General features: G+C 42.1%; 2 protein-coding genes across 10 annotated transcripts in view; one reads left to right on the top strand and one right to left on the bottom strand.

Annotated features, from left to right (window-relative positions):
* RUFY1 (RUN and FYVE domain containing 1) overlaps nucleotides 1-10,346 on the top strand; it is a 48,753-nt gene extending 38,407 nt beyond the window's left edge. The window contains exons 17-18 of one of the 2 annotated variants that reach the window (XM_080923174.1): nucleotides 939-1,016; nucleotides 8,748-10,346. In XM_080923174.1, the coding sequence (XP_080779300.1) occupies nucleotides 939-1,016; nucleotides 8,748-8,771 (102 nt within the window). In that variant the 3' untranslated portion in view covers nucleotides 8,772-10,346. Of the gene's footprint in view, nucleotides 1-938; nucleotides 1,017-1,363; nucleotides 1,935-8,747 lie in introns of those variants that run through there. The other variant, XM_080923173.1, reaches the window with a different exon arrangement.
* Nucleotides 3,850-12,640, bottom strand: HNRNPH1 (heterogeneous nuclear ribonucleoprotein H1). Of its 8 annotated transcripts, XM_080923179.1 has the most exons (14): nucleotides 12,621-12,640; nucleotides 11,996-12,132; nucleotides 10,696-10,851; nucleotides 10,356-10,499; nucleotides 8,716-8,854; nucleotides 7,580-7,758; nucleotides 7,422-7,493; nucleotides 7,233-7,366; nucleotides 6,984-7,119; nucleotides 6,581-6,640; nucleotides 6,399-6,488; nucleotides 5,614-5,706; nucleotides 5,144-5,193; nucleotides 4,459-4,589 (listed from the first exon to the last, which is right to left on the bottom strand). In XM_080923179.1, the coding sequence occupies exons 2-13, from the start codon at nucleotides 12,090-12,092 to the stop codon at nucleotides 5,144-5,146; spliced, it is 1,350 nt and encodes a 449-aa protein (XP_080779305.1). In that variant the 5' UTR covers nucleotides 12,093-12,132; nucleotides 12,621-12,640; the 3' UTR covers nucleotides 4,459-4,589. The 8 variants fall into 8 exon arrangements, with proteins under 8 accessions (XP_080779301.1, XP_080779302.1, XP_080779303.1 ...); XM_080923175.1 differs by lacking the exon at nucleotides 5,144-5,193 and having other exon boundaries at nucleotides 3,850-4,589; XM_080923176.1 differs by lacking the exon at nucleotides 5,144-5,193 and having other exon boundaries at nucleotides 3,850-4,589; nucleotides 6,429-6,488.
* Nucleotides 12,641-13,472: the final 832 nt, after the last annotated feature.

Here is a 13,472-nt window from a genome sequence, read left to right as displayed (position 1 = left end):
TGAGATGTCAGTGCTGCGTGTGGACAGACATGAGCTGGAGGCTGATCTTTTTTGTTTAAGATTTTATTTACTTATTTATTACATATAAGTACAGTGTAGCTATCTTCAGACACAGCAGAAGAGGACATCAGATCCCATTACAGATGGTTGTGAGCCACCATGTGGTTGCTGGGATTTGGACTCAGGACCTCTAGAAGAGAAGTCAGTGCTCTTAACCACGGAGCCATCTCTCCAGCCCAAGGCTGACCTTCTGTTCTTCTAAGACCCTAGCCTAAGCTCTTGATAGATGCTATGCCCATTGGCTCTCTGACCTTGTGTGCTTGAGAAGTTATCAGACAGCAGGTTCTCTGCTCTGCATGTCTACAGGGTGCCTGTCTCATCCAGTTGCTACAGCAGAGCAGAGGCTGAAAGACAGAAAGGGGCTCCTTCAAAGGTGGCAGCCCAGCAGGAGTATAAATCCTGTACTTGGAGTATGATTGTAATTATTGGGAGCTGCCTGTCTGTCTTGCTATGTGGTGTTTGCATAACAGTGGCAGCAGACAGCCCCAGGACTTTCTAGAGCAAGGTAGCCCCAGCAGCCTGCTCCTCTAGTAAAGAGCATGTCATAGGCCCTCTTCACCCTTCCGATCACCTGCAGAACTCCTAAGGGAGAATACACTTCAGATCAGTTTTTCCCAGTAAAAATTTGCAAGACATCCTCTTTCAGTGCCTCCATTTTCACTTATGCAAAGTAACTAAGCTGTTTCCCAAGGCCATTTGAGGACCTAGGGGTGGGTGGGCAGAGGAGCTGCACTGGACTGAAAGCATCCCTCCCTGAACATTGTCTCTCTGCAGAAGTCCAGGTCACTTGTTTGAGCCTAGCTCAGATCTGGTTAGCCTTCCCTCCAGCCAGTGTAACTACCGTGAAGTGGAGTTCTCAGGTGTTCTCTCTTCCTCAGGGCCACACATGGTTGAAAGATGACGAGGCAACACATTGTAAGCAGTGTGAGAAGGACTTCTCCATTTCCCGGAGGAAGGTACGTAGGAGCCACTCCTTGGATCCCTGGAAAAGCCCCTTTTCACTACAGCGCTGCCCATCGGTCTGCTGGAGGCCCTTGCCCCATGTTCTTTAGTGACTGGCATGGGTGGGTCAGCCATGTCACTCTTAGCAGAGCTGCTGCAAGTGTGTATACCACATGCAGTCCTCTATATGCAACAGGACCAGCTAACTTTGGCTAACTTAGGCAGACCACCTAATCAGTAGAGGCGGTCTAAAAACACATGGGTGTACGACACACATAGCTGTTTGTAGGAGCCCTGATTTACAAAGCATGATAGGTGTGGGGTCCCACCTCCAGTTCTTAACACCTTTCCCCTCTTCTAGCACCACTGCCGAAACTGTGGCCACATTTTCTGCAACACCTGCTCTAGCAACGAGCTGGCTCTGCCCTCCTACCCTAAGCCAGTGCGTGTGTGTGACAGCTGTCACACCCTGCTGCTACAGCGGTGCTCCTCCACAGCTTCCTGAAGCCACCAGCCCTGCCAGCAGGGACCTGAGTGGAGGAAAGCTTCGGGTACAGTGCCAAACTTCCCATCTCCAGAGACCTGTAGGGACCCAAGAAAATCAAAGGAAAGAATGAAACCTTCACCAGACTGTCAGCCTCTGAAGAGCGCGCCATGTTTTTATGGAGCCAGCTCCTCTGGACAGACACTTGTGTCCTGGGTTATAGCCTGGCTTTGGTACAGGTGCAACTTCATGATTTTGCTACTGTCACTTTCACCTTCAAAGGATTAACCTGTTCTGCAGCAGTTGCACTAGTTCAGAAACCTTCATTTCTGCTGGCCTTTGAGCCTTGTGGGTGTCAGTGGGCCTTGTCTGCTTCAGCACCCAGTACTTGCCGCCATGCCCCTGTCAACACCTACTGTTAGCCCTGCAATAAATCCTTTATTTTTCACTCTTGTACAAAGTGCTGGCCTCCAGCTTGCCCGAGGGCTCCGCAGGCCTGGGGAGGAGGGCCTGCCGGGTTTGAGCTTTTCACTCAGGCTGCTCCACCCGGTGAGCCACAGCCAGGGGAAAGGACCTCAAGCCTGTCACCAAAGTGAATTACTCACACAGATGCCTTATTCAAAGTGGAGTTACATCCGCATTGCAGTCAAGTAGAAATGAGCCAATAGTGACCACAGTACAGCCTCTTAGCCTGCCTTGAAAGTACTTAAAAAACAGAGCTTGCAAAAGGCAGACGGCTAACAGAATCTTTTTAGACAGTCTCAAATAGCCTGGTCTGGTCTCGAATTCAAATGTACCTACCCCTCACCTCCGCCTTCCATGTGCCACCGTGTCCAACAGGACGTACAAAGTCTGTTTTTATAGCTGCTGAATTATTTCAATAATTTACTGAAAGCTGGCTCTACAGGTACTAATATAACATGTAAAGCTGAGCCACCCATAAGAGCCACCATGCATGAGACTTGCAGATATCTATGGCCATATTGACTGTCCATCTTCCTTATGGTCCCTCCCAAGGCATGTTCTCAGATTTCTTTGGGCAAATGTGGGGGAAAAGTAGGCACGTCCAGGATGCAGGTCAGGTGGGTGTTTACTAGAAATTCCCTCCACCATGTGTCATCCAGAGATTAAACTCAGATTAGGCTTGGCAGTAAACACCTTTACTCAATGAGCTGGCCTAACTCTTGAGTCTTCCAGCCCTTGTACTTTACAGCCCTTCTATACCTAATCCCTTGTTCACAATGACACCTTCACTGCTTACCAATTCCCTGACCTGGTTATTGTCCAGACTCATCCCAACCCAATCCAAGCCTTCATCTCCTGCCTTCAGTTTCAGTCAGGACTGGTACTGGAGCTTTACTTTCAGAAAGGTTTTGTTTTGCAAATGAGAAACAAGAGGATGCGATTAGGCCCCTGCCACTTCTCCAGCCCCCATTTACCCCAAGTCCTATAGCCAAGATTGTACATCCAGGCTTTAACTTGGCCAACTAGATAACTTATTACATTTATGTGCAGAGGCCAGAGCCTTTTGAGGTCAGAGATCTACCTGCCTCTGCTCTGCCTTACCAGTACTTGGATTAAAGACATGTGCCACTAGCCCAACACTGAATTTTCTAAGGTTTTTGTTGTGTGTGGGTATATCATCTGGCAAATGTAAACCAGAGAACAGCTACAGGAATTGATTCTGCTTCTACAAGCCAGGGCTACACAGTAAGGCTGTCTCTAAGTTCTTTTTGTGGGGAGAGGGTGTGGAATGAGTTTCTCTGGCTATCCTGGAACTCAGCCTGTCTTTTGAAGAACCACCACCACACCCACACAGGTTTTTTCCTAGTGCTCTAACTCAGGTGGCTCAAGAGTAATAATGGCATATTTCCAAGTGGATGTGGCTTTCAGCAAACCTTGCAAATCCCAGAAGCATGAAGGCTAAGGATGTAGAACCTATGGCCAGGTGTTAAGGTCCCTGGGGAAACATACACATTTAACTAGCACTCAGGAAGTTTGAGACATGGGGTACCATCAAAACTCCCAGCCTAAGAAAACATCTGTAAACAGATACAAATGCCTTGTACTTTTGCTCCGGCACATCTTTCAGCCGTGCTGGAGAGCCAGTGTTGAGTACTGATGCTTGTGAGCCTTGTGCACACAGTGTTACAGACCATTCAGATGGGGACCAAAACAACCCTTCTGCAAAGGCCCCACAGCCATATGTGCCTGCAGCTGCTTACACTGAAGTCTCAAGACAGCCTCAGCAGCTTGTCATAGCAAGGGAGGTGGATCTATACCCTGGCAGGACAGAATACCAAGTCCACAAGACACTAAAGCACGGACAAAGTGTAGCTTTTGAAAGATTTATTTGACAAGGTTCACTTAGCGCAATACACCTAAAAGGAAATCACAATACAATGAAAGACTTAAATCAAGGCCTCAGAATTTCATACAAACACCAAGACCAAAAATCCTAAAAAGTAATGGTATTGCGTCTCAAAATTTCTCCATTAACTTAAAAAAAAAAAAAAAAAAAAAAAAAAAAAAAAGCTTAAACTTTACGTGCCTTACAGGTTATCAAATGAATTTAGAATCAACAAACATGCCAAATGTTCCACTTTTAATTGTAGACGCAGCTCCTATAGTTTTACAAAAAAGCATGTCTTTTCAACATGCATCAGTGTTGTGTGTTGTTATGTGTATATGTATGTATGTATAAGAGCAACATTTAACATAATTCAACTGCTTTAACCTAAATACACTTACTGCTTACGTACATCCTACAGTAACTAGAGAAAAGCTAGGAATTAAGTTTAACAGTTAAAGTTCACTCAGCTTTGCCCTACCATTCTAGGCAACTGCCATGTTCAACTCTGAACCTTCTCTGAGCGATGCCAATGTTCACTTAAGAGAGCAGGCATAAACCACAAGGCTGGATTGCAAAAACTGTTAAACTGAAGGGTTTAAAAAAATTTTTTTGACCAAGAGTCAGTGATCAATTACATTCCCCATCCAGCACTCATACTAGACATGCTAGACATCCCTCCCATTCCATTCACGCCCACAGATGGTCGGCTTCCACTACTGTAGTAGCTGCTGTCCACTGCTCCTTGGCTACCTGTAAAGAGATCCATTTGACAAGTTAGGAATGGTGCTAAACGATCAGTAAAATAAAATAGCATTCCAAGAAAAAATTTAAAAGGTATACGAGTGCAATGGCTGCTGTCCAAGTGGTGAGACGCTGCTTGGGAAAACGGAATCCCGACTCCAAACAAATCTCAATTAAACCTTTTTCTCTGCAGTACCAACTTGCCAGACTCTTGTGCTACCATTAAGTGGATTCTTCAGGATCAACGTGGAAATTTAAGTTTAAAGGAAAACTAGTGTTTTTCAAAAATTGCAAAGTTACTTCGTTTTTAAAGCTATATACAAAGCAGTTTTTAAAAACTGTACCATTGAATGATGTGTATGAATAAGGAAAACAGGGGAAGTCTTTTGCTTTGCCTATTCATGGTGAGCAAAAAGATAAAAGTTGGACTAAAGGCAACTCACTGTGCCCAAAATGGCAGCCTCCATGGAGTTAAGTCAGAGTCACTGACTGCTATAGAAAGTGTTATCACAACATTATCAGTATGTGCTATTGGGAATTTTTATTTTTGAGAAAATATTTACCTATGCAATGTTTGATTGAAAATCACTGGAGTTTTCCTGTAAAACTTGGTCTGCAAAAGGATTTTGTAGGGTAAGACTAGAATACCAAAATCACCATTCTTTAGACCAATTGAAAAAAACAAAAAAAAACACCATCCCTAGGTTAACCAACTAGTAAAATACTGTCCTAAACCCAACCACCATTCTAAATAAGAATCACCCTGTCAAAAATTAAATATAATGCTACAACAGAAAAGTAAATTAATGTTTTAATAAACAAAGATGTTTCCTAGTTTGACAGTGTTCCAGAATTGCAATGATTAGAACATAACCCTCCCTCCTCCCCAATTAACTATTTCTGCAACTTAAGCTATTAAGAATTATAAAAAAATAACACAATACTCCACTCTTTTTAAAAGGAGCCTGTATATATCACCCCAACTACAGAAACCTACCTAAAACTTACTCTAAGTATGTGGAAAAAAACTCACCATATCCACTCATGCTGCTCTGGCCACCATAGCCACCTCCATAACCACCACTCAGCTGCTGGCTGGCTGGACCACCGTAACTGGACTGGTTTGCTGTTAAGTGAAGAGAACATTAGAGCTCTGTTCCTTGTCTAATGTGGTACCTATGGTACCGGGCTTGTAATTCTATGTCTATAATTTTCCAGTCTTGTTCTTATATTACTGTCTCCTGCTTACTATCTATGACAAAATGCCAATTGTCTATAACCAGATTAACCTTTACATTAATCATATGAGCTAACCAAATGTTTTATAAACCAATGATTCCCTAAATAAAAGCATTCTGTAACCATCTTATCAGACTTTAGTTTAATGGGGTTCCTCCTTAGCTCAATCTATATTTAGATGTCATTATACAGGCTGTTAACACCTAATTAATTATGCCTAACGAAAATTTTAATCTTACATTTTTACTTAGTATTTTAGACTTAAATTTTATAGACAGATAATATTCAATAGTTCCCTCCCCCAAACAGAAGTACTTATATCTAGTTTGAGTAATCTACCTAAGTAGCTTTATGGCACTTAAAAGATTTTAGTAATACATCAATTACAAAATTTATTCAAATTAAGAATCTAATCTACTATCTGCCTACATTTGTTTCCTAACTTAAGATTAATGTAACTTATGTAATTATTGTGCTAACAAACTCTTATGCTAAACTAGTTGAATATATATTAAAACTTAGCTTATTATCTACTTATACAGATATAAATGTTTTGGTTTTTAAAAAAACAATATTTACACAAGCCCATGCCTCCCATCATTTGGCTACCATAAGCACCACCGCTTGCTCCTGCTGTAGAATTCAAGAAGAGTTCTACATATCTGTGTTCTGAAATGAGAGAAAAGGCATACAAGGTTAGCTTTAAAAAAAGACACTAAAGTGATATTTACACAAACCCATGCCTCCTAGCATTTGGCTACCGTAAGCACCACCGCTTGCTCCTGCTGTAGAATTCAAGAAGAGTTCTACATATCTGTGTTCTGAAATGAGAAAAAAAAAAAGTTTGAAAATGTTGGTAAAAGAAAACACGTTAAGTAATTTAAAAGTAATTTGTGAATCACAAATGTTTTGGCAAAAATAAAAAGAAAGTTCCCATGTTAGTTAAGAACTAGCTTTTAAAACACTTAACTTTGAACTAAGGACAAATCCCAAAATAGGTTAAAAAAAACAAACAAACAAAAAAAAAAAAAACCCATAAGCTTCCTTCAGTGCAACCAAGCTATCCCACTAGACATGAAATCTCTTCCTATTACCCCTTTACTATTCTACTCGAATGCTTGCAGCCCAACTGCCTGAGGCTACAATGTTCTTAACCACACTTACGCATATTTGCTTTGTCTTTGGACATAGCTGCAACAGCATCTTCATGGGTTGCAAACTCAACATCTGCTTCACCAGTTACTCTGCCATCAGGTCCAATCTCAATATGTACTCTCACAGGGTTGAGTGGTGAAAAAAACTGAAATACAAGTTATTTGAAATTAGTCAACTTTTAAAAATCTAAATGTATGACAATCATCCCATATTTTTACTGTACCAAATTATCCCAAGTGAATTTATCTGAACACTTACATTATAAATGTCATTCTCAGTAGCTCTGTATGGTAATCCCCGCATGTGAACACAGTGTCCCGTTGTACTCTGGAAAGTAGAGCCACCATCCCCGTATCTGTGGTCAGACATTCCTGAAAAACAATAATTGAGGTCTAGATGGACAAGTGTGTAAGTATCTTCAGTTGAGAAATTCAATTCTTACCTTACCTCTTCCAAATCTATCCGAACCAAATCCATAGCCATCATTATAGCCATTGTAATCATCATAGCCTCCATAGCCTGAAAAACAAAGTACAACTAGTCAGAAACAACAAAGCACCCCACACAAAAGCACTTGTTCATCAGCATATGACACACATACACACCTCCACCATAAGCACCACGCCTCATCCTCTCAAAACCAGCTCCTCTGCCAATGCTGTTATACCCTCTGCCAGCCCCAGGTCTGTCATAGGGACCTGGCCGCTGCATGGCCATTAGTTTTCGTGGTGGATCATAATGAGTTCTAACTTCAGCTCGACTGCTCTTAAATATTTCAATATACCTAAAGCATTGTCCAGAAGGAAGGGGGAATGGGGAGGGGAGAGAAAACATTAGTTCATGTCATACTATATTTTAGTTATACAAGAAAAAACAATTTAGTCATAGCCATGAAACTGACTAATATTTAAAGCCAGATTTCTTACATTTGCATAGGCAATGACCAGAAATTCACTCAAAAGACTATTTAAACTTTATAGAAAAAAAAAAAAAAAAGAAAAAAAGAAAACAAACTCCTCTGAGGCAGAGCCCAACCTTAGAGGCAGAGAGGAGTATTGTTAAAGTAAATGGTTCAGGAGGGAATAATTCCACTCAACTTTCATATTTCAATTCCTTTGGCAGTATGTGTAGCAAGTGGGCTAAAAAGCCAGCCTCCACCAACAGTCTAGCCCACACTACACACTTCCTTTCGCCAATACCCAGCCTATGCTTTTAGTAGGAATCAGCATAGGTAAAAAAGCGCATGCTTCAATGAAAAATAGTCACAAGCAAAGAGAATAAAACCCTTTGTGACAATTTCTTGAAAGCTATGCTTATTAATACATATGCAGAATATTTATACAGCAAGAAAAAGTTTGTTGCATTTCAACTTTAAAAACAAGATCAGAAAGTATCACATTTTCTTATGGTAATATTAATTTCCTATGTGGGTGTTATTACAGCTAAAGACAGGTTTGTAGTAATTTTTTAAAGCCATAGTCTCTCAACTCTATTGATTGTGATTAATAAACTAAGAGACCTACAAAATTGTAAAGATAGACCAAATAAACTAGGGATAATTTTAAAGCCTAAAATTTACTTTGAATGACATACATTAACTAGGAAAATTTAGAAGTTATAGCAGGTTATCAATTAACTGGGAATAGGAAATGGGTTATTTCCTCCTTCTAAGCAGAGAGAATATGGATTTAATTGTTTACCATAAGAAAAGTGACATATCCAACCAACCATCCATCCCCACCTGTGCCCTATTCTTTCCTTGTGTTTCTTTAGAGCCTTTTCAGCTATTTCCTGTGAAGCAAACTGCACGAAGGCCTCCCCCGTACTCCTCCCCTGGAAGTCCACCGGCAATGTTATCCCATTTGGCACGATTTCCAACCCTTCAACCCAAGGACAAATAACCCCAGTAGGGGGGCAATATTAACATCACAAGCCCAGAAATGATTCTTCTTATAGCTTTAAATAAACCAGAATTTTAACTTTAGGTGAATGGTATGCTTTCAACAAGTACTCTTAAAATATGCATTGCAATAATAAGAAGTTCCACTATTACAAAGTATTACTCAATTCTTAACACACCCCAGACACAGTATATACAGTAAAGGGGGAAAAAAACTTTATACTCCTGGGGGTGCATTAAGAATTCAACAATTAAAAACATTTTAATCTAGGCAACTTAATAAAATTATACAAGAACTTTAAATCTAAGCATTAAAACAACAGTTTAAGTAAAATAAGATACCTTTTAACCTCATTATTTCAATTCTTTAAGTTATTGGAACTTCAATTTTAAAATTACACATTTAAACAGTTTACGTAAAAATTAAAAACATTATGTAAGAATCATAATTGACAAACATACAAAAACTAAACTTTCAACAATAACTATCTACAAAGCAATCATGCACTCTTATGGTCTAACAGTAGTATGATTCACTTCTGGAAATTCCGTCTATGAAAAATCCTTCCCGTGGATACATTCCCAAGCTTACAAAAAGGCCTTAAAGCACTTTCCTAGAAGATATGAAATTATGTTCATATTTAACGTTGACAGATAACATTCAATTCTCACCAATTTAGATAAAACAAAACAGACTTGATTTCAAACTACAAAATATTACAATTGATACATATATAAAGTTCTATAGTCAAAGTTCTAATACATACTATGCTAAAAACCATGAAGATTTCTGATTAATTCTGTTTATGTCATCAAGAGTATTAATAGTATTTAAAATAATATATTAAGATTTAACATTCTGCTAAGCATGCAATCCTATCAGCTCTTCAACATAAAAATACTCCAATACTTTAGGCCCAAAATAACTTCAAAAAACTTCTATACTGTTTTCACAGAGACTACAAGCATTCAACCTACACTTGGTTATACAATTAACTGACTTCTAATAGGTTAGCTAAGCCATGTTCCTTTCATAACAACTCTATACAGAGAATTACACTAGCTAAAATATATTCTGGTCCCATGACCAAAAATAAGTTATCTTACAACAAACACCATAAACTATAACAATCTAAACTCACTAATCTAATGTTAAAAGAGCTTACCTTTAACTTGAAGTACTTTGCTAAACAGCAATGTGAGGTAGTTAAGATGGCTGAGTAGAGTCCTCAAAGGTCTACTCTGAACTACGATACTAAATATAGGCAAAGTCAACACTCTGGAAAGACTTCTAATTTCCACCTTTAAGATGGGCTTAAGTTATTTGAAGGTCTCCAGGAAGGAAATGTGAATTCAACAGCATATATCCAACAGCCTACTTTAAGTACCTAGACTACTCAACTGCAAAGTCTACTAAACACTAAGTCATGTCACCAGAAGCTGCCATACCTCGCTGCTCAGCAACAAACAGGACTACATACCTGAGAAGAACTGAACAATTTCTTCCTTGCTACATCCAAAAGGGAGTCCTCTAAGCCGTACAAAGCCATCATTGGCCGTGTCAGGACTATTTGGACCAGTATGCTTCAACACCCAATCCATTTCAACGTTGTTTGACTTGAATACTGAAAGAGGTGCTTAGAATTAGTCAATTAAGATAGAGAACAAAATTCAGATTTCCTGGGTTTTAGATAACTAGGAAGAGCTGCCATAAACTCCCTTAGATGACCATTTCCATGCGGTCAAAAACCTAAAATTCAGAAGGGGTAAGACCTCTATGTGTTTAAACATTTACTGTTACTAGGGCAATGTAAATCAAACCTTCAACATATCTGTGTCCCATAGTTTCTCTGTCTTTTTTCAAGGCCAATTTGACTTCATCTTCTGATTCAAGTTCAACAAAAGCCTCGCCACTTGGTCTGCCTTCTCTGGTGTAGATGAAACGAATACCTTGCGCCCCATTTTGAATTTTGCAGTCTGAAAAGAAAACAATGCTTAATACAGAATTTAAAACCACCTCTGGTTGAAACAAATGCATTTGCGTCATCACAAAAACACCATGCCTAAAGACTAAACTGATCAACCATGACACCATCAAATTACCCTGGTATACAGGATACATTCCTAATCCATCAAGATAACTCAATACTCAAAAGTAGTTCAAATGAAGCTACTGCCTTGCCTCTAAGTATCCACTAACCATCTCTTTGTACAATGTCTCAGAATAGTCTCATCTGGATCTTGTTGTGACTTTACAGAATTTTCTGGTTTGGGTAGCCTGTCAGCTTTCTTCTATTAGCAGCCACATAGCAATTTCTCATTCAAATCCAAACTCCAGCTCAATACTCACCTGAAAGGGGATCAATGTTAACAACTAAAGGTTCCAAGTTGCACAGCTCAAGTCAAACCCCGACGACAACTGCCCCCTGCAATTGCTTCCAGTATACTTGAGTCATTTTCTGTTACCACAGTTAAATTCAGATAGTAGGGTCAACACTACAAATACCTTTTTACAAAACCTTTCGATTTTTTAAAAAATACACCTTTCTTATAACAGTGGGAACAAGATTCTGACAGGAATTATTCAGAACGCCTACATATTGTAAAAATAAGATTACAGTAATAAAGCATTCTTGGTTTCAGGGTTCTCAGTTGTAAAGGGAGCATGAATTCAAGGACCAAATCCTAATTAGGAAAAATGAACTTTTCCGAAGCAATATACCCCTTCTGAAGTGACTATATGTAAAGTGCAGTGATGCTTCAAGGGCAAATTACTATCACTTGTCCAACTACCGCTCTTCAATTTTTTTAAGACTGAGGAAGAAATCATCTTTAAATTTTTCTCAGAGATAACTTCAGAATGCAGATTGGTGCTTCGAGACATAAAAAGTTATAGAAGAAAAAAAAAAAATCAGCAGGGCCACCAGCATCCCAATGGGAGAAAGGGAAGGGAGGGTATTTCGCAATTACCATTGCGTAACGGCGGCCAGCAGAGCGCGAGCCGGGAAACCGCTGGTGCCTGCGACCCGCTAGGGGGAGCCCGTGAGGTCCGCCCCGCCCCAGCCCCAGCCCCAGCCCGGCCCAGCCCCGGGCTCCACTGACAACTCCCGCCTCAACTCACCAGAAAAAAACCGCTGCACTTCATCCGCGGAGCAGGACCAGGGCAAGCCCCGGACCTTCACCACGAAGCCCTCTCCGCCTTCTGCTCCCAGCATCATCGTCTTTTCGCTGGTCCTGGCGTCGAAACTGACTGCAGGGCTGCGGGGTGGAGGCGGGGTGTTAGGAACACGTCTGAGAAAAAGTCATTTAAATGGTCCTCCCACTTCAAGGCGCCCTGCGGGATTCGGGCGCCGCGATGGGAAGCCCGCCCGAGAAGATGCCTCGACCCCGGAGACTCAAGCAAGCAACCCAGCCTCGGCTAGCGACCCGATCCCCAAAGCCGCTCTGAGAGCCCCAGTACGGACGCTCCAAACTAAGAAGACCCTAGCCTGCAGCCATGGCCGAGACAAGGAAATGGCGGCCGCCGCTTCCGCTCCGCCTCCTCAGACATCTCACACAATAGAAGCGGCGCGGCCTGCAGGCCTAGGCGGCGCTGCCACGCCGGCGAGACACTCGCGGCTCCCAGGGGTAGCCTGCGCTTGCCACGGCCCCTCATGTTATAACCTACGTTCTACAATAAGCAATCGTCACCAAAATAGGCGTCCGTGGAGGGCTCCGGCAGCAAACAGAGGCAGACCACCACTCACCTCCACACAAAGCCTCGGTGTGGCTGAGGAGAAATGATATGCGGGCGCCTGCGCAGCCTAAATAAAGCCCTTCCAGCAAGCTCTACGCATGCGCATCCTCTTGCCGGCCCCGCCCCACTTGCGTCACACAGAGATTGAACGCATGCGTATTAAGAAAAACCAAGCTCTCTCCCGCCGTCCTATTATGACACGCATGCGTTTGGGCTCAGCCTCTTCATAAATTGACCGAGGGTGTGTGTGGTTTTTTTTTTTTCCATTTTTTTTTCTGCGCCTGCGCCTTTTTGCAATTATTGCGCTTGGCGTCTCAGCGGTTTATCGTTTTACTTAATGCGCATGCGTCTGCCTTCAAACCGTTCTCTAGACCTACCCGCCAGAGTGGGGGAGGGGAATGGCGATAATCAGCTCCCAGCAGGGACTGGTTTATAATCCAAAATTCGGGTTTGCAGGGGCGGTTGTTCTACCCTTAATCCGCAGCTTCTCATCTGCGCCCCTGTCAGTTTTGAAAGATAGCACGAGAAAAAGGAAGCCAACCCCTTTCTCCCCAGAACGCGTAGGAGCTGGAGGGCCGGGTTGTGCCAAGCCTCCTCTTGATACCGCCCCGCCCCTGCGCTCAAAGCCCTGATCACCGTGGGGCGCCTGGGTCCAGTCCCCTTACCTGCCCGCTTTAGGGGATCAGTCCACGACCCACATGGGCTGCCAGCGCCCGAGCTAGTCCCGTACCCCACTTTGCCTAACGAACTCGCACTTTGTGAACCCCTCGCCTTCCCGAGGCCGCGGGCCCTCGCACGAGAAGCGCTCTGTATCTGCGTCTCGCGAGTGAAGGCTGACACTGCAGGGTGCGCGAAGGACACA

This window comes from Micromys minutus (genome assembly GCF_963924665.1).
Source record: "Micromys minutus genome assembly, chromosome: 10".
NCBI lineage: Eukaryota > Metazoa > Chordata > Mammalia > Rodentia > Muridae > Micromys > Micromys minutus.
The sequence above is the reverse complement of the archived record's forward strand: the minus strand, read 5'-3'. Positions and strand labels throughout refer to the sequence as shown.